General features: G+C 41.7%; 1 protein-coding gene across 1 annotated transcript in view; it reads right to left on the bottom strand.

Moving 5' to 3' along the window:
* Window positions 1-19,011, bottom strand: part of LOC124607488 (beta-1,3-glucan-binding protein-like) — a 128,483-nt gene that overhangs the window by 77,463 nt on the left and 32,009 nt on the right. Inside the window, exon 2 of the mRNA XM_047139860.1 lies at window positions 4,046-4,273. Within this exon, the coding sequence (XP_046995816.1) occupies window positions 4,046-4,273 (228 nt within the window). The remainder of the gene's footprint in view (window positions 1-4,045; window positions 4,274-19,011) is intronic.

Raw genomic sequence — 19,011 nt, 5'->3', positions numbered from 1 at the left:
CGCATTATCATATCCCCCATCTCATCTTCATCTATGTCCTCTTCCATTTCCAAAATATTATCTTCAACTACATTGCTCTTGTGTAGACCCTCTATATACTCCTTCCACCTTTCTGCTTTGCCTTCTTTGCTTAGGACTGGATTTCCATCTGAGCTCTTCATATTCATTCAGGTGGTCTCTTTTCTCCAAAGGTGTGTTTAATTTTCCTGTAGGCGGCATCTACCTTACCCCAGTGGCATATGCTTCTACACCCTTACATTTGACCTTTAGCCATTCCTGATTAGCCGTTTTGCACTTACTGTATATCTCATTTTTGAGACGTTTGTATTCGTTTTCGCCTGCTTAATTTACTGCATTTTTATGTTTTCTCCTTTCATCAGTTAAATTCAATAGCTCTCGTGTTGCCCAAGGATTTCTACTAGCCCTTGTCTGCTTACCTACTTGATCCTCTTCTGCCCTCACTATTTTATCTCTCAAAGCTACCCATTCGTCTTCTACTGTATTCCTTCCCACTGCTCTTGTCAACTGTTCCCTAATGTTCCTTTTGAAACTCTCCACAACCTTTGGTTCTTGCAATTTATCCAGGTCCCATCTCCTTAAATTACTACCTTTTTGCAGTTTCTTCAGCTTTAATCTACAGTTTATAGCCAATGAGTTGTGATCAGAATCCACATCTGCCCATAGAAATGTCTTACAGTTTAAAACCTGTTTCCTAAATCTTTGTCTTACCATTACATAATCAATCTGAAACCTTCCCGTGTCTGCAGGTCCCTTCCACATATACAGACTTCTCTCATGCTTCTTAAACCAAGTATTAGCTATGATTAAGTTATGCTGTTTGCAAAATTCTACCAGACGGCTTCCTCTTTCATTCCTTACCTCCAGTCCATATTCACCTACTACATTTCCTTCTCTTCCTTTCCTACTGTCGAATTCCTGTCCCCCATGACCATTAAATTTTCGTTTCCCTTGACTATCTGAATAATTTCTTTTAACTCGTCATACATTTCTTCACTCTCTTCGTCATCTGCGGTGCTAATTGACACATAAACTTGTGCTACTGTGGTAGGTGTGGGCTTCACATCTATTTTGGCTCCATAATGCGTTCACTATGCTGTTCCTAGTAGCTTATCCATGTTCTTATTTTTTATTTGTTATTAAACCTACACCTGCATTACCCTTATTTGATTTTGTTTTTATAACCCTGTTTTCACCTGACCAGAAGTCCTATTCCTCCTGCCACCGAACTTCACTAATTCCCAAAATATCTAACTTTAACCTATTCATTTCCCTTTTTAAATTTTCCAACCCACCTCGCCGATTAAGGGATCTGACACTCCACGCTGCGATCCGTAAAACGCCAGTTCTGTTATTATATACATTAAAATTTTTTTACTCTGCTTTAGTAATTTTATAAAATAAAGTTAATTCTCTACTCATCGCCACTGCTGTGGAACTGGTGGGTTAATAGAAAATTTTACTACTAACAGAGATACAAAATTGGGCGGTAGGTAAAAATGGTTGATTACCCCTGTGTTACATTCTTTTACGAATCAAAAAAGCATATGCTCATTCGCGACACCCTACTACTACTTATAATGTTGTCAAACCGGATAGCCATCCCTGACTCATTGTACATCATAAGTATTCGTATTTTTTAAAACGTATTTTACTTGGAAAAGGAACGCTTAGCTTTTGCAGTAGCTATAGTTTTTATTAGCTACATCGGGTCGGCTGTGAATAAGTCACAGTAACTGATATCAGCCCTGCTAACTCTTGTAACAAGACAATTTATATTTTTATTTTAAATGAAGTGCTTATTTATGTGTTAGCTGCGCTGGAAACAGCAGAGAAACGTCATGAGATAATGTCATTGAAAAACTGAGGTGCTTCATTTTGAGATCTTCGTCATATGCGGTAGACTTGAAAAAGGATGGTATTGGCACATATGCATCTTTAACATAGATCATTCCTTATAACGTTGTATGTAGCTGTAAATAAATGTCAACTACTGGATAAACAAGTGTTACTTCTAAGATCAGTTAAAGGTTCTTCCAGCCTTTCTCCTCGCAAAGCTCGAGGAAGCGTTTCTCTACTGCTTTAATTCGTTGAGACAGTTCACAATCAATGGCTCATCTTTCACTGATGTTGAAAGCTGCATCAATTAATTTTTAGTATGACTTTTTGATGCTAATATTTCTGAGAGCAATTGAGCGATAAAGCAGTGGTAAGACCCACACTCGAGAGGACACCGATTCATATCCCCATCCACCCAACGATATTGAAGTTGTCCGTGATTTCTCCCCAAATCACGCTATTGAAATGCCAGGATGCTTCCTTTGAAAAGGACGATCTGATTTCCTTACCCATCCTTCTCCTACCCGTACTTGCGCTCCATCTTTATTGACCTTGTAGTCGGCGGAACATTCATGGAGGTAAAAAAAGAAGGGAATTGTCATTACGCCACAAACTTGAAGCCGACGTCCGCCATCTTATAACATTAGGTTCACCGCATTTATACTGTTGATTGGCGACTCCATAGAGTGCTGCGTGCACAACGCCCCTATACGTGAAATTAGAAGAAAGGTCAGCGTTGGCTGTAATATTGATGGTTTATTGACAGCAAAATCGATTTTCAATCACATAGTGATCAACTTTAGTGCTGTAGTGTACAAATTAAACTCATAGGCACTGGTGACAAGTTATTATCAGTAACCAAGCTATGAAACGAACACAATAAGTGAGAATCTGAAAAGAGTAAGGTTGTGCTTTTAAGACATATTGCTATACTATGTTCATCATAACACTACATCATGTATTCTTCCGCGATTGCTGGAATCTTATTGGATTTCGTTTCACGTGGAGCGGAAGCGAAACTGTCTCGCGTACAATCAAGTACGATAATAGGGATAAGTTTTATGCCGTCGCCACAGGTGTGCAGCAGGCAGGCTACTGATATTTCGGAACTGGTAATGGTGGTGATGGTTGTTATATCCAGACAAATCCTATGTAATGTATTTCTTTGAAAATCGTACGTGATAGACTTGGTGGTTGATGAGCCTTGGGAACAGCGAGGAATCTTTCGTTGCTGTCCTGGCTATGACAGATGGATGGGGGTGAGTTGCTACCGGCTTCCTCCAATGACAGAGGACTGTAGCGCAGCGTTATCTCATACGACTATAAGTGCGACACAGCCAGTGTTATTGGACACTTTCTTTGAGTTATCAAGGCTGTACGCTTGGTTGGTTAGGAAGGAGTTGAAGTTTGTGATGTCCGAAGATGGGTGTAATCCCGAAATGCGTAACATGTTCTAATAAAAGAGTCAATTGAACATCTCATGGCTTGAAACTTCCTGGCAGATTAAAACTGTGTGCCGGACCGAGACTCGAACTCGGGACCTTGCCTTTCGCGGGCAAGTGCTCTACCAACTGAGCTACCGAAGCACGACTCACGCCCGGTACCCACAGCCTTACTTCTGCCAGTATCTCGTTTCCTACCTTCCAAACTTTACAGAAGTTCTTCTTCGCAGAAGAACTTCTGTAAAGTTTGGAAGGTAGGAAACGAGATACCTTCCAAACTTTACAGAAGTTCTTCTGCGAAGAAGAACTTCTGTAAAGTTTGGAAGGTAGGAGACGAGATACTGGCAGAAGTTCTTCTGCGAAGAAGAACTTCTGTAAAGTTTGGAAGGTAGGAGACGAGATACTGGCAGAAGTAAGGCTGTGGGTACCGGGCGTGAGTCGTGCTTCGGTAGCTCAGTTGGTAGAGCACTTGCCCGCGAAAGGCAAGGTCCCGAGTTGGAGTCTCGGTCCGGCACACAGTTTTAATCTGCCAGGAAGTTTCATATCAGCGCACACTCCGCTGCAGAGTGAAAATCTCAATCTCATGGCTTTATTGCGATTGTACAGCACTGGTGGCCAAGTATTAACATAAAAATGATAGCAGCCCTCAGACGGGATTTTATGTCCTGTGTATCATAATTGGTTTTGTTCAAAATGCACCACTTAAAAGAAAAGATAAACAAGTTTGTGACGCTTATAACTCGTACCTTTGACGACGAAAGTCTGGTCGTCCAAGCGGTACCCCTGCCCATCAACCTGCACGTACAGCCAGTAGTTGATGACGTCACCAGGCTTGAGGCGCACCCGACGGTCCTCGTAGACCCAGCGGCTACCCTTCGGCCTGGTGATGTCCACTGAGATCTGGCCAGCCTCCAGCGGTGAGATGGGTTTGTTCAGGTTGGCGTGCACAGCAAACAGCTCCACACCCAGATCATCTGCGGACAAACCAACAGGATGAGTGAGACGCATGCCTTCCCTTCTCATCTATCACATAAGATGTGTGTAAGTCATTTATTTTAGTCTTTTACCGGCAAACCCTTGGAAAAGAATGCGAAAGAAATAGAAGTTCAGTGCTTCACATGTGATAGTACATAGTGCAGCTTCATTAATAAGATAGCGAGAAATATCCAAAAATGCAAGAGGCACATAGAAGCCACAGGAGGTAAGTACAGTTTCCAGGGTGTACGAAGTTGACTGTAATGCTGAATAAAATGCTCTTTGTAGGGAAAGTGTAGCCATCCTTCTCATTCCTCCACCCCCACCCCCCTTCAACAATGCTTTTTGCTGTTTGCAGATGTAATCAGAATAGTACAGTAGCCTCTATATGGATGTTGACACTGCTCTGGACGTTGATTTTATAGTTACCACCATTGGAATTTCTTCTGCGTTTGGTTCACGAAGAACTTGGCTTTGATTATGGATTACGCATTCGTATTTGGGATGAACATAAAAGTAGCGACGAGTTCTTGCCCTCTCGTGTTTACGGCGACATGTCGCAGCCATTGCCAATGGTATTTTAGAGTCATTTATATGCTGGACTAAGCAATTTAAAATGCAAATACTATGTACAATATGTGCGTCAAACAATGTTCGTAACATACACTACTGGCCATTAAAATTGCTACACCACGAAGATGACGTGCTACAGACACGAAGTTTAACCGACAGGAAGAACATGCTGTGATATGCAAATGATTAGCTTTTCAGAACATTCACACAAGGTTGGCGCCGGTGGCAACACCTACAACGAGGTGACATGAGGAAAGTTTCCAACCGATTTCTCATACACAAACAACAGTTGACCGGCGTTGCCTGGTGAAACGTTGTTGTGATGCCTCGTGTAAGGACCTTTGATAAAGGTCGGATTGTAGCCTATCGCGGTTGTGGTTTATCGCATCGCGACATTTATGCTCGCGTTGGTCAAATCCAATGACTGTTAGCAGAATATGGAATCGGTGGGTTCAGGAGGGTAATACGGAACGCCGTGCTGGATACCAGAGGCCTCGTATCACTAGCAGTCAAGGTGACAGGCATCTTATCCGCATGGATGCAACGGATCGTGCAGCCACGTCTCGATCCCTGAGTTAACAGATGGGGACGTTTGCAAGACAACAACCATCTGCACGAACAGTTCGACGACGTTTACAGCAGCATGCACTATCAGCTCGGAGACCATGGTTGCGGTTACCCTTGACGCTGCATCACAGACAGGAGCGCCTGCGATTGTGTACTCAACGACGAACCTGGGTGCACGAGTGGCAAAACGTCCTTTTGTCGTATGAATCCAGGTTCTGTTTACAGCATCATGATGGTCGCATTCGTGTTTGGCGACATCGCAGTGAACGCACATTGGAAGCGTGTATTCGTCATCGCCATACTGGCGTATCACCCGGCGTGATGGTATGGGTGCCATTGGTTACACGCCTCGGTCACCTCTTGTTCGCATTGACTGCACTTTGAACAGTGGACGTTACATTTCAGATGTGTTACGACCCGTGGCTCCACCCTTCATTCGACCTCTGCGAAACCCTACATTTCAGCAGCATAATGCACGACCGCATGTTGCAGGTCCTGTACGGGCCTTTCTGGATTCAGAAAATGTTCGACTGCTGCCCTGGCCAGCACATTCTCCATATCTCTCACTAATTGAAAACGTCTGGTCAATGGTGGCCGAGCAACTGGCTCGTCACAATACGCCGTCACTACTCTTGATGAACTGTGGTATCGTGTTGAAGCTGCATGGGCAGCTGTACCTGTACACGCCATTCAAGCTCTGTTTGACTCGATGCCTAGGCGTATCAAGGCCGTTATTACTGCCAGAGGTGGTTGTTCTGGGTGCTGGTTTCTCAGGATCTATGCACCCAAGTTACGTGAAAATGTAATCACATGTCAGTTCTTCTGCATTTCTCGTTGGCGTAGCAACTTTAATGGCCAGTAGTGTATATGCAAAACGTTTGGAACATAAATACAGCAATCTGTCGTGACTTAGGTACTATTTAATTAAAATCCCCGCCAATGGACACGGTCGAAAGCGGATCTGAAGCACTACAGTCAGCGTCTGTCAGGCGCCACCAGAGACATGACCAGTGGCTCGAGTTGGCCTGCCCGAAGACAGAACGGACCTAGCCGTGTAGCTGCAGGCCAGTCTAGTACAGTATGCCTCATGTTCACTTATCAGTTACACCTAGCCTCTATATGGATATTGACACGGCTCTGGACTTTGATTTTATAGTTACCACCACTGGAATTTCTTCTGTGTTCAGTTCACGAAGAACTTGGCTTTGATTATGGATTACGCATTCGTATCAGGAGTGAACATAAAAGTGGCGACGAGTTCTTGCCCCCTCGTGTTTACGGCGACATGTCGCATCCATTGTCAGTGTTAGTGACCCCAAGTTTTGGTAACTTGGCAGCAACGGTAGTCACTGCAGCAGCGGCAATGCCACCAACAGTTTGCAGCTCCAGGAGGGACTGCACGAAGAACTGCAGGCCGCCCTGCTGCAGCTCGTATTGTAACAGCAACAACCGTGTCAGGCAGTGGGCATGGTTATGCTCTCACCGGTTTTCGCTGCCTTCGACAAGTTTTGGACAACTAAAGTCTACGTCCGTCACATTGAACTACTGTTTTATTTATAGTACAGGGTGATCCAAAAAGAATACCACAACTTTAAAAATGTGTATTTAATGAAAGAAACATAATATAACCTTCTGTTATACATCATTACAAAGAGTATTTAAAAAGGTTTTTTTTCACTCAAAAACAAGTTCAGAGATGTTCAATATGGCCCCCTCCAGACACACGAGCAATATCAACCCGATACTCCAACTCGTTCCACACCCTCTGTAGCATATCAGGCGTAACAGTTTGGATAGCTGCTGTTTTTCTCGTTTCAAATCATCAATGGTGGCTGGGAGAGGTGGCCGAAACACCATATCCTTAACATACCCCATAAGAAAAAATCGCAGGGGGTAAGATCAGGGCTTCTTGGAGGCCACTGATGAAGTGATCTGTCCCGGGCTGCCTGGCGGCCGATCCATTGCCTCGGGTAGTTGACGTTCAGGTTTCATAACTAACCTTTTTCGTAGGACTCTCCATACAGTTGATTGTGGAATTTGCAGCTCTCTGCTAGCTCTGCAAGTCGATTTTCCTGGGCTGCGAACAAATGCTTGCTGGATGCGTGCTACATTTTCATCACTCGTTCTCGGCCGTCCAGAACTTTTCCCTTTGCACAAACACCCATTCTCTGTAAACTGTTTATACCAACGTTTAATACACCACCTATCAGGAGGTTTAACACCATACTTCGTTCGAAATGCACGCTGAACAACTGTCGTCGATTCACTTCTGCCGTACTCAATAACACAAAAAGCTTTCTGTTGAGTGGTCGCCTTCTTAGCATCAACTGACGCTGACGCCTAGTCAACAGCGCCTCAAGCGAACAAATGTACAACTAAATGAAACTTTATAGCTGCCTTAATTCGCCGACAGATAGTGCTTAGCTTTGCCTTTTGTCGTTGCAGAGTTTTAAATTCATAAAGTTATGGTATTCTTTTTGAATCACCCTGCATTTCTGACAGGCATAAAAGTGATTCGCTTTTGTCGTCTAGTCGTTATTTATACGAAGTGGTGCAAAAACTGCAACCACTTTCAGACCCTAATGAATGGTCTTTCAGTGATCTGTGTGTTCTATCCAATAAATACTACGGTCAGCAGAAGTACCTTCTTGTGGCTAGGCTCCAGTTTAGTCACTGCCATAAGCAACAGTGACTGTCAAACTCGGCATGTGTTGCTGACTTGCAGGATCTCGCATGAAAGCAAAATTTCAAGTGACAGAACTGTAGAGCTTTGTATGTGGAATCATTAATTCGAGAAGTGATTTCTGCAAAACCTACGGCTGAGTCTGATCAAAGTCTTGGTGGAGTGCTTAAAACTGCTAAAACTTTCAGTTTCTTCGGCAGCTCAGCATTTTTGTACCCCATATCAGATAATTCCCTCGTCTGGGCTTTTACAAATGAAATTCAGTTTCCCAAAGTTGTCAGTGCCGTCACAAACAGTGATCGACAGTGATTCTAACTCATCGTCCTCCCTGTCAGATGCATTTCGTACTGAGTCGGTCCATAAGTTCATAGCGTTTTATAAGTTTAATGAACACAAAATATACACATAAGAGAAACTTAAGTCATCAATAATATATTCTCATTCACTATTTAAAACAGTCTGCCAATGCTGGGATAACTTTTCAATTCCGCGGCTGTAGAAATCACGTGGTTTTGAGGCGATGAACTCGTCGAACCATTTTAATTCGAACAGGAAGTCCCTTGAAGGTTATTTGATAGAGAGCGAAAAGATGAACATCTGAGGGCGCCAGTTCACGTGAATAAGGTGGGTGTGGAATGACTTGTCAACCCAACTCCTGTATAGTGTTTTTTTTCATTCTAGCAGGATGCGGTTGGGCGTTGGAGTGGAAGAGCATCGCTTCACATAGTCTCCCTCGTCGTTGTTCTTGGATTGCGTCTGCAGGACGTCTTATTTGTTGACAATAAATTCGAACAGTGATGGTTACATCTCGGGAAAGCAATTCATAGTACTCCACACGGTCGCTGTTCCACCAGAAGCATAACATTATCTTTTGTAGATGCACACAGGTCTTTGCACGGGAAGTTGCTGCTTTGTTTGGGCTCAACCATACCTTTGTTTTCCTTACGTTAGCATAAAGACACCTTTCTCATCACCAGGAACGATAGAGGATAGGAATGGTCGGTCTTGTTCACCAGCCAATTGATGACGAGCAAACAGAGATGTACATATGGACACCCACTGATTTTTGTTTTTGGCTTAGAGCATGCGGTACCCATACATCTGATTCTTGAATCTTCCCCATTGTACGCAAATGTTGCATGGTGGTGGAATGATCACGCTTCATCACATTTGCCAATTCTCGAGTACACTGACGTCAGTAATTGTGGATTAATAATTTTAAACGACCTTCACCAAACGCCCAAAGGTCTTTCTGACTTTGGAGGATCACTAATGTCAAAACGATCCTCCTTAACTCAAGAAAGCCATTTTCTTGTCATGCTCTGTCTATTGGCAGTTTCCTCATACATGGCGCAAAGGTTTCTGGCGGTCTTCGTTCCCGTCGCCCCTCTATTGGACTCAAACAGAAGAATATGTCGGAAATGGTCCGGTTTCTGCACTTGCCACTCCGTTTTCTAGCGTCCGCAGTACCAGTCACTATCACCAGATGACAAAACTATAATATGTAATCTTCAATAGCAACAGTGAACTAGAAATAAAAAATGACAATCGATAATCAACCCCATAGCAACCGGGATACCAACATGCAAAACAAAAGCGCTACGAACTTACGCTCCAAGCTAATATATTTCAGTCATGTTGTCCAGTCGTCCTTTACCTCTCGCGGCAGCCTCAAAGAAAGAAAGAAACAGTCTGTTTTCAATTATTACCTCTGTATTTTGTGTACCAGCATTTTCCTGTGTCCTAATCCTGAGATTTAACCCAGAATGCATGGTTATGTTTGATATAAATGTGAATTCTCGCAGAGTTTGGTTATCTGCTAGTGTAGTCGCGCCAACTAGAAAGACACGGAAGTTCACTGTGTCTACAATATAGGTTGTTTGGTCACGGATGTATGATAAAGTTCATTAGAAAGCCTGGTCCTTATCTGGTCAGTTCTCCCCTCCACAAATTTTCTGCAGATCCGCTAACTGCTAGCTGTAATCTGACGCTTTTTTCTGTTGGGCCTGGGTGAGACAGATTGTCTTTGTGGGTACTCTGTGCTAGTATGTGGTTAGATGCTGGAATGTTTTGTATCTGAGTTACTGTTTTGTTTAAAATTTTCACTTTCAGTTTTTGGCTCTTAGTGAGGAATTTAGTAGTCATTCCGTACGTAACTTTTCATGAGGGTAAGTAATTGTCATTTCTGCGGGAAACATTTATTGTGTAGTTTGAACATCTTCCACGTGTCGTAGTATTACAAAGAAACCATATCTTTGCTTAACGTTTCCCAGACTAATTTCTGCACCAATGTATCGAGTAAAATCAAGGAATGTACTTGCATATAATGATGTGTTGAATTTCATAATTTTTCGCTACTAGTGGATTTGGCAAAACTTGTATCTTTGCTCAATCACAGGTTCAGATGAGCAGTTGAAGAGAAGAAGTGTTCTTAGATCAGTAATAATTTTGTATTTCCTTTGTGGCTGTTCACTTAACTTGTGCAGATCCAATTTAAAGCTAACTTTGCGTTTAAAACAGTCCTTTTTTTGTTCCTGTTAACACATGTGCATTCACGTGCTACGTAGTTTGTCTTTAGCGTCGTTTTTCACAGGTAAACGAAGAGATCTCAGTTTTTTAAACTGAACTAATACCTAGACACCTGTAGAACTTCTATTCATGTACTAATTCTCGATGTAACATAACTTTTTACAGGTCTCAATTTTGCAGCGGAATCAATACCTAAACGCGTGTGGAATTTTTATTCATTTTCATAATTCTCAGTTTAATATAACTTTTCACTGTTTGCTGCATGAAAATCCACGTGGTCCCTAGATTGTTTCTAGGTGCTTATCTGATCTGTAAATGAGAAGATTTCAGTTTTCTAAGGGAAACAAATACACATACTTGTACAGAACTTTTATTCATTTTCCTATTTCTCAATTTAAAATAATTTTTTGTCGTCTTGCACCTTGTAACATCCACGAGATGAATTTTAGCTACAGTGCGACGAGAGGAAATTATGCCTCTAACAGTTATAAACATTATCTATCCGACATATGAAAAAATAGTGAAAACGATGATAAATATTAATTATTTATATAATATTTTATGATGTAATTGGACACATCGCTGTATATTACACAAAGACAATGATAATTGCAAATTCCTTTTATGATCTGCGTTTGTCTTCCTTTGTTTTTACCTTTTGATGGTTGGCTTTTGTAGGTTGCGGACACAAGACGCATATCAAACTGAGGTCTGTTAAGAAACTGTAATTATTTGTTAATTATTACTTGACAATAGAGTTCATTATTATTATTATAAATATGTGTGAATAATTATTTGTAACTTTAATTCCTCTCTCAATAAGCATTATATGTGTTAATTATTTCTTTCCGCTGCAAGGAGCGCAGCCATTGACGATAGCAATTTGTATCGCGTTTTTATCTGTGTTTCTTAGCAAAAAATCAAAGGTTCGCTTGATGTAAATTAGTCTAAATAGTGCGCAATATGAAAGTAAAGTTTAATAAGCATTTCAAATACTTATCCTGTTAAAAGGAAAGTTGATCTAACAATAGAAAGTCTCTATCAGTTGTCTGCCGCCATCTTAACAATTATCACAGAGGCAAATTCAAATTACGCAACTCTGCAGACATAAATGCCGAAGGTAATAAAATTGTGTAAAAATAAATGTGCGCCGGTGGTCCCGAACTCATTTTAATGAAAATAGTTCAAATCAGATTGCTTCTTTAAAAGCAGTGCTCATAGCACGATCCATATAACAAACTTTTTCTTTCTGATGTATGGAGTTAATTACGCACGAGTTGCGGAGAATATTGTTTCAGCTAACATACGTCAGTGTTGTGTGCGGCTGATATTCGGTGGTTTTAATGATCAATTTGCTGAAGATAACTGTTTCCATCATAATCAATAGTTGTATAGAATCTGTTGTATGAACTGTGATTTAGTGACACACAGCTCACAGACAAAACTTTAACACAACGTTAACTTGGATTTCTTTATCAATTTGACCAAATCATTAGCCGGGAGAAAAAATTATTTAGTAATTACTCACTGTAATAAAATAAGATTATCATTTTCATTTAAAAATTAGTTAAATACCAAACCACTGAATAACACAGCGAACGCCACACTGACCAGTGTGGCGTTCACTGTGTTATTCAGTGGTTTCTTTTCTTGTTGTTTACTCGTTTTAGTATACTCTGAGTGTGTACCAATGGCGATTTATCATTTCTTCTTGTGCTGTCAGTAGGATTTTTATAGTATACTACCACTGTGTATCCCGTGTTCCATTTTCCTCTCGTTTATTCGTTTCAATACACTCTAATTGTAAACGTTGTTTTATGACGAATCAGTCCTTTGCTACTCACATGTAACTTCGTACCACGGTACGACATAAAATAATGTCCACTATGAACTGTCAAAACAGATTGTAATACAAGATTTCCTGTGTTGAGATGGCTGTATGGAACGTTTCGAATGCCAATTTAAAAAAATGCATTCATGTCTGAAGAAACATTGTATAACGTGAATTGTCAACACAGAAATTGTACAATAACATAAAAAGAATTACACGCAACGACGGGTTAAAGCTACGACCACATCGAATGTCCGTCTCTGACATGAATTAAAAAAATGGCTCTGAACACTATGGGACTTAACAAAAAAATGGTTCAAATGGCTCTGAGCACTATGCGACTTAACTTCTGAGGTCATCAGTCGCCTAGAACTTAGACTAATTAAACCTAATTAACCTAAGGACATCACACACATCCATACCAGAGGCAGGATTTGAACCTGCGACCGTACCAGCAGCGCGGTTCCGAACTGAAGCGCCTAGAACCGCTCGGCCACAACGTGACAGGAATCGTGTGTGTGTGTGTGTGTGTGTGTGTGTGTGTGTGTGTGTGTGTGTGTGTGTGTGTGTGTGTTTTAGAGAGAGAGAGAGAGAGAGAGAGAGAGAGAGAGAGAGCTTAGAAGACGTGGACAAGTGTGACATATGGAAGTTTGGATCGGTCGTGGGGGCGTGTAAGGATATCTGAGGCCAAAATCGTAGCTCAGCTCTCTGTAATAAAAAAAGTGATTAAGGCGATCGCTCACGTTAAGCGGGAAATACGGTTCGAGTGCCGGTCTGGCATCACCGATAAATAAATAGTGCCGGCCGCGGTGGTCTCGCGGTTCTAGGCGCTCAGTTCGGAGCCGCGTGATTGCTACGGTCGCAGGTTCGAATCCTGCCTCGGGCATGGATGTGTGTGATGTCTTTAGGTTAGTTAGGTTTAATTAGTTCTAAGTTCTAGGGGACTGATGACCACAGATGTTAAGTCCCATAGTGCTCAGAGCCATTTGAACCATTTGATAAATAGTGCAGCTGATGTCAATTTAGATTCACAATTTGCGAATCAAATTTCGTAATTTAGCAATGGACAGTGGTGCATTCGCGAGTTAACGTATGTGTTTCTGCACTGAGCAACGGCATCTTGGCGGTAGACGGTTCCTAGTGGCCGAGCGGTTCTAGGCGCTTCAGTCGGGCACCGCGCTGCTGCTACGGCCGCAGGTTCGAATCCTGCCTCGGGCGTGGATGTGTGTGATGTCCTTAGGTTAGTTAGGTTTAAGTAGTTCTAACAAGGAGACGGCACGACCGTGGGGTCCGGGATTTGTACGAAACTTTTTGTGGTGAAAGAGGACCCCTAACATCTCAAGTGGTTAAAATATTAGGACGCACTACTTGGAAAATCCTGAGAAAAATCGATCCAAAGTTTCTTAGGTGCCTTATGAGTGTAAAATGTTTGTCGCTTGCCGAGCCGCCGTCTGGCCTACATGGTTAGCGGTCGGACCCTTACGCCAGAGATCTCGGGTTCGATTCCTCCTCCAGCAGTTTTTTTTTCTTCTGTTGCTTGCAAACTTGCAGCGCATTGTTACAGGAGAATCGTGGAATTAATTCCCGGGAAGACTGTATAAAAATTCATTCTATGATTCACCATCAGTTATCGTCACCAATATTCCGAGACATGATTCAATATGCCTGGTTTGCCTCAAAATTATCAGAAACTCAAAACATTTTCGTAAATGTTAATGGGGCATATTTTTGTTCAGATTTATTGCAAACGCCCTGTGATTGTAAAAAAAAAAATCCGCTTTTATATGTTGCGCAAGATGTAGCAAAAATTATTGTTTTTACGATAGTTACCAATTCTTGTTTATAATTATTATATGTATAAAATTTGAATGTTTCCCATTCGAATTTGTTATTGTGATTAAAAACCCAATGATTCTCCTTATATTCTTCACAATAGAAAATGGAAAACCCACCGCCATTAATTGTGTTGTTGGACAAAAACAACATAATTTTTGTTTAATAATGTAACTAATTTGTTAAAGATAATGTAGGTTTGGGAAACTTTCTGAATAATTGGTGGAATAACAAAAGAAAATGAAACAGAAGGAAAAAAAGTGTCAGTGGAGGAACAGAACCCGAGACCTCTGGCGTAAGAGTCCGAGCCCTAAACATCTAGGCCAGATCGCCGCTCGGAAATGAACTCACATTTTATACCCATAAGGCACCTAAGAAACTTTGGATCGATTTTTCCGGGATTTTCCGAGTAGTGCGTCCTAATATTTTAACCACGTGAGGTGTTGGGGGTCCTCTTTCACCACACAAAATTTCGGACAAATCCCCGATCTCACACTCGTGCCGTCTCGAACGTCTAGGGGACTGATGACCTCAGATGTTAAGTCCCACAGTGCTCAGAGCCATTTGAACCATTAGACGGTTCTCCAGGACGAGTAAGCAGCAACGACGCAGCTGACGATTGGGGGGCTTTGTGGGTCTGCGAGTGGACGGGCGGGCGAAGTGCGAGAGAGCGGCATCTGGCCTGGACACTGAATTCGACCGTCGCTTGTGGATTACTATGCTGCTTGTATACGGAGTCTTATATTAGCCGTTATTCTCACTCTGCTGCTCGTAACTGATTTTGACGTTTTTTATGTAATGGTTTGCGGTGTTCTTTCAAGATCCTTTCTGGCACCAGTTAATTTCATTTCCACGTCAAGTGCAGAAAATCTCGAAACTTGGTCGACATTATCAGCCCATCTATTACGAGTTTGATTCATTAATTTTATGACGTCGGTTTTAAATAGCTTGTGTTTCTAAACAGCTGAACTTCCGTTTTCAAGATTTGTCTTGTAAATAGTGTTGCATACAACCGAACCCAGCCTTCCATCCCCACCCTACCTAGTCGGTCTGTTAAACAATTGCTAGTATTTTTGGTAACTCTTGACGCCTATAGCAAAAAGAATTTTGAGGAAGAGGTTTCCGAACAAAAACGGAGTTTAGAAAATTTGTAATTCTTACTTCTATAACGCCCCATCTCCCTCACCTAACTTAACACATAACAATTAGTGACCCCAGCGCTTTAAGTCTGGAGTGTAGCCTTCAGTTAGTCGCACATTATTTTGCTTCCCTGAAATGTGTTGGAGATAGTTTTTAACTGAGATGTTAGAGTTCACATTCTTCAACTTATAAATTGTAGTATAATAGTGTAAGTAAATGCTGCGTTTGTCTATAACATTTTAATTTATTATTGTAAAAAAATACAACATATGAAATACTGGTTACTAGTTCATCAATAAATATTGTAGCATGAAAACAAATAAAAGAATACTGTGTGTAAATTCTCTGTGAATTTTTACAGCATGTGTTATCAGCGGCTGTAATGCTGTCTGAGAAGATTAGAGAATCGTTTCAATATAAGGAAACTGCATAGCAAGGTCGATGACACGTTCCTCATAGCAGGAAATCGTGGCCTATTAACAGCTACGGAAAGAGTGCGCAGACGCAATCTCCGCGCCTTATCGTGTCCCGCCGGCTGTTCCTTCAACAGCTGCAGGCGCACCTTCCGTCTCTCGGAGTGGCGAAACTTTCTGACAGACGGAAGTCGATTGCCCAAGAGGGTTCTAGTCCCGGCGCGACAGGAAACTTTAGTCGATCAGGAAGATCCCGGTCTATGCATTCTCGGCTGAGGAGTCAAAACGTATGTCTGCTAAAATATTATCACTGCAGGTGAGCTCAAGTCCTGTCTAAGAAGAAATGTACAGGGTGGTAAGAAACAGTATGGAAAGCTTGTAAAGGTGCTACAGGGTTGGCTGTGATGAGACATAGTTGTTAAAAAAAAGTTCGATATGTTGCACCATTTCCAAGTTAATTAGCATAGAATTAGACAGTCAGGCCGTTGTGCGTGTAAATTCAAGCGGCCATCCAGACACGGTTTCGCCGAACGTGATCATCGTTTGGTTTCTTATACCGAACAGGACAGCGATGCCAAAGCTGAGCCAAAGGCTGAGCAGTCTCGAGCACTATCATCTAAGCTGTGAGAACAACTAACACTAATTGTAGCTGGCAGCTCCCTGGCATTTGCGGGTGTAACGGCCTGATTGGCTAACTTTAATGCTAATTAACTCAGAAGCGGCGGAACTTATCGAACTTTTTAACAATTAGTTTGTAACGCCGGAAATGCATATCCTCCTATTTCCATCTATTTTACTATAATTTTTTTCCTTATTTTGTTACCTGAAGATATAACATTTCTGTGTCTTTGTATATTGTAATTGTTTTACTATTTGTATATATATGCATTTATGTCCATGTATAATTGGTTTGTTTTGTGAATATTATTTGTATTTATACGCTGGGTCTTGCCTAGGGAAAACTGCTATCGAACGATTACATCGATAGGTCGTGTGAAGAATCAAAGTGTGTAGGATCTTTGGTAGTGTTAACTCTGTCGCGTGGAGCGCGGGCAGAAGAGAGTCTGGCTGGGGTGGTGCAGTGGAGCAGGTGTGTTGTGTGAAGCTCCCGCGAGTTGCCGCGCTTTCGGGGTTTGGCAGAATGTAATTGCGCTCGACTTGCGATGATAGTTTCTGACATGGTGTCGCGAACGGGAAGCATTAGCTGGCGCACATCAAGAGCCCGTTTCGTCTGGTGACCGTGTCGAGAAGAAGGCGCGCCAATATCCAGCTTCTGCAACAGCGACGGCCGACAATGGGTGACTGTCGCCACCTCCTCGATCGACGGCTTCAAACCTTCAATCAGCCAACAAGGAAGACTGGAAGCACGTAAAGTTTTAGAACTGTATGGCAGACCTCAGCTTTTCAAACTTTTAAAATTGCTGCATCACAAAATTACAGCAACTTAGCATGAACGTTTGTTGCTCATTGTCCCAATTGCATTACCAAGCAGGGTCCCTTCCTTTTCCGGAATGAACCCGAGTGTCGTTGAAATTCAAACGCCAGCATCATTCGATTTCACTGCTTTAATTTCAAAGTTCAGTTAAGGCATTCATAGCTGGCTACAATATTCAGATTACACAAGAACAAATTAAGAGTGCGAGTTCTGTTACCATATTTTAACTTACCTGTGACTGCAGCTCAGCTTGGTACGTACTAAATTTTACTATTGTTAATCGTTCAGAATCATTTAGTTCAAGTTAAAAGTTAAATCTCTTATTTCTAAATTGCGTAGATTGAAGTAGCTTTTGAAATGATTGTTGAGGTAGTTCAAGACTAACCGTATTTTACTGAATTTCGATGTGCTTCAGAAAGAAAGCTCATTATTAACTTCAGTCACTAAATTAACTTTCGATTTTCCTGTTTTATTAATTCTTTTGCTAAATTAAGTCAGAGTGTAGCGAAATTTATTACTTCTGACAAACTTTCAGTTTTCACACTGCACGTGTCAACCTTTAGTTGCCACGCTTCTTGTGCTAATTATATGTGTAATAACCTTTCTTTTTCAGGTACTATAGTAGTTGTCCTTAAGACTGGCGACCGTAATTTCCCCCAAATCTCAAATATCTAATTACCGCTAGTTAATTGTTAACGTAACGGCCGCACATTTACTTTCTTTATTAACTTTACCCCTTTTCAAAATTAATTTCCACCTGTTTCATTAGCATTTTTCCTTTCATTAAGATGCAACCCTTTCCTCCCTCTTTACCGACAGATTAACTTCGTTGACGATTGCTTTTCCCAAATTTCCATTAGGTACACGCGGTTTAATTTTTCACTGTCATTAAGGTCGATAAGTGAGGGGGAGGTTACAAGTTCTCAGCACAACCTATCAACCCACCCTGCAACACCTTTTCAAGCTCTCCAGGCTGTGTCTGACCAACATGCCTACACTGTCGGCCATTAAACTGCATGCCGTGAAGTGGGCATGCAAGAAAGTGAAATCACCATTATGTATACTACATGCTTGGAAGGTCAATCACGCGCATTTCAGCACAATCGTACGACGTTCGCTGGAGCAATGCCTTCAGTTAACCGAATAAAAATGTAAAGCATACGTCTGGAACGCTTGGAACAACTTCAACCAAACTTCGTACACTTCTGACTTGCTGTGGTGCCCCAGCCCGATGACTAGTTTCACAATGCAGCTCTCCACGCTATTCCATCCTGTCATGGCCTCTCCATCGCCGAATAACTACTGCAACCAACATCCATTTGAACCTTCTTACTGTATTCATGTCTTTGTATCCCTCTACAATAACTACGCCCCGCGATTACCTCCAATTCTAATCTGATGATTCCTTGATGACTCAGAATGTGTCCTATCATCCGATCCCTTCTTTTAGTCAGAATGTGCCACACATTTCTTTTCTTCCCAGTTCTATACAATATCTTCTTACGCCATCTACCCATATAATCATCAGCATTCTTCTGCAGCACCATGTTTCAAAAGCTTATATTCTCTTCTTCTTTAAACGGTTTATCATCCACGTTTCAGTTCCGTACAAGGCTACACTCCATACAAATACCTTAAGAAAAGACTTACTAACTCAAAATTTATATCCGTGTTAACAAATTTCTCTTCTTCGGAAACGCTTTTCTTCCCACTGACAGTCTACATTTTATATC

This window comes from Schistocerca americana, chromosome 3 (genome assembly GCF_021461395.2).
Source record: "Schistocerca americana isolate TAMUIC-IGC-003095 chromosome 3, iqSchAmer2.1, whole genome shotgun sequence".
NCBI lineage: Eukaryota > Metazoa > Arthropoda > Insecta > Orthoptera > Acrididae > Schistocerca > Schistocerca americana.
Note: the sequence above shows the minus strand (reverse complement) of the source record. Positions and strands in the feature narration are given on the sequence as shown.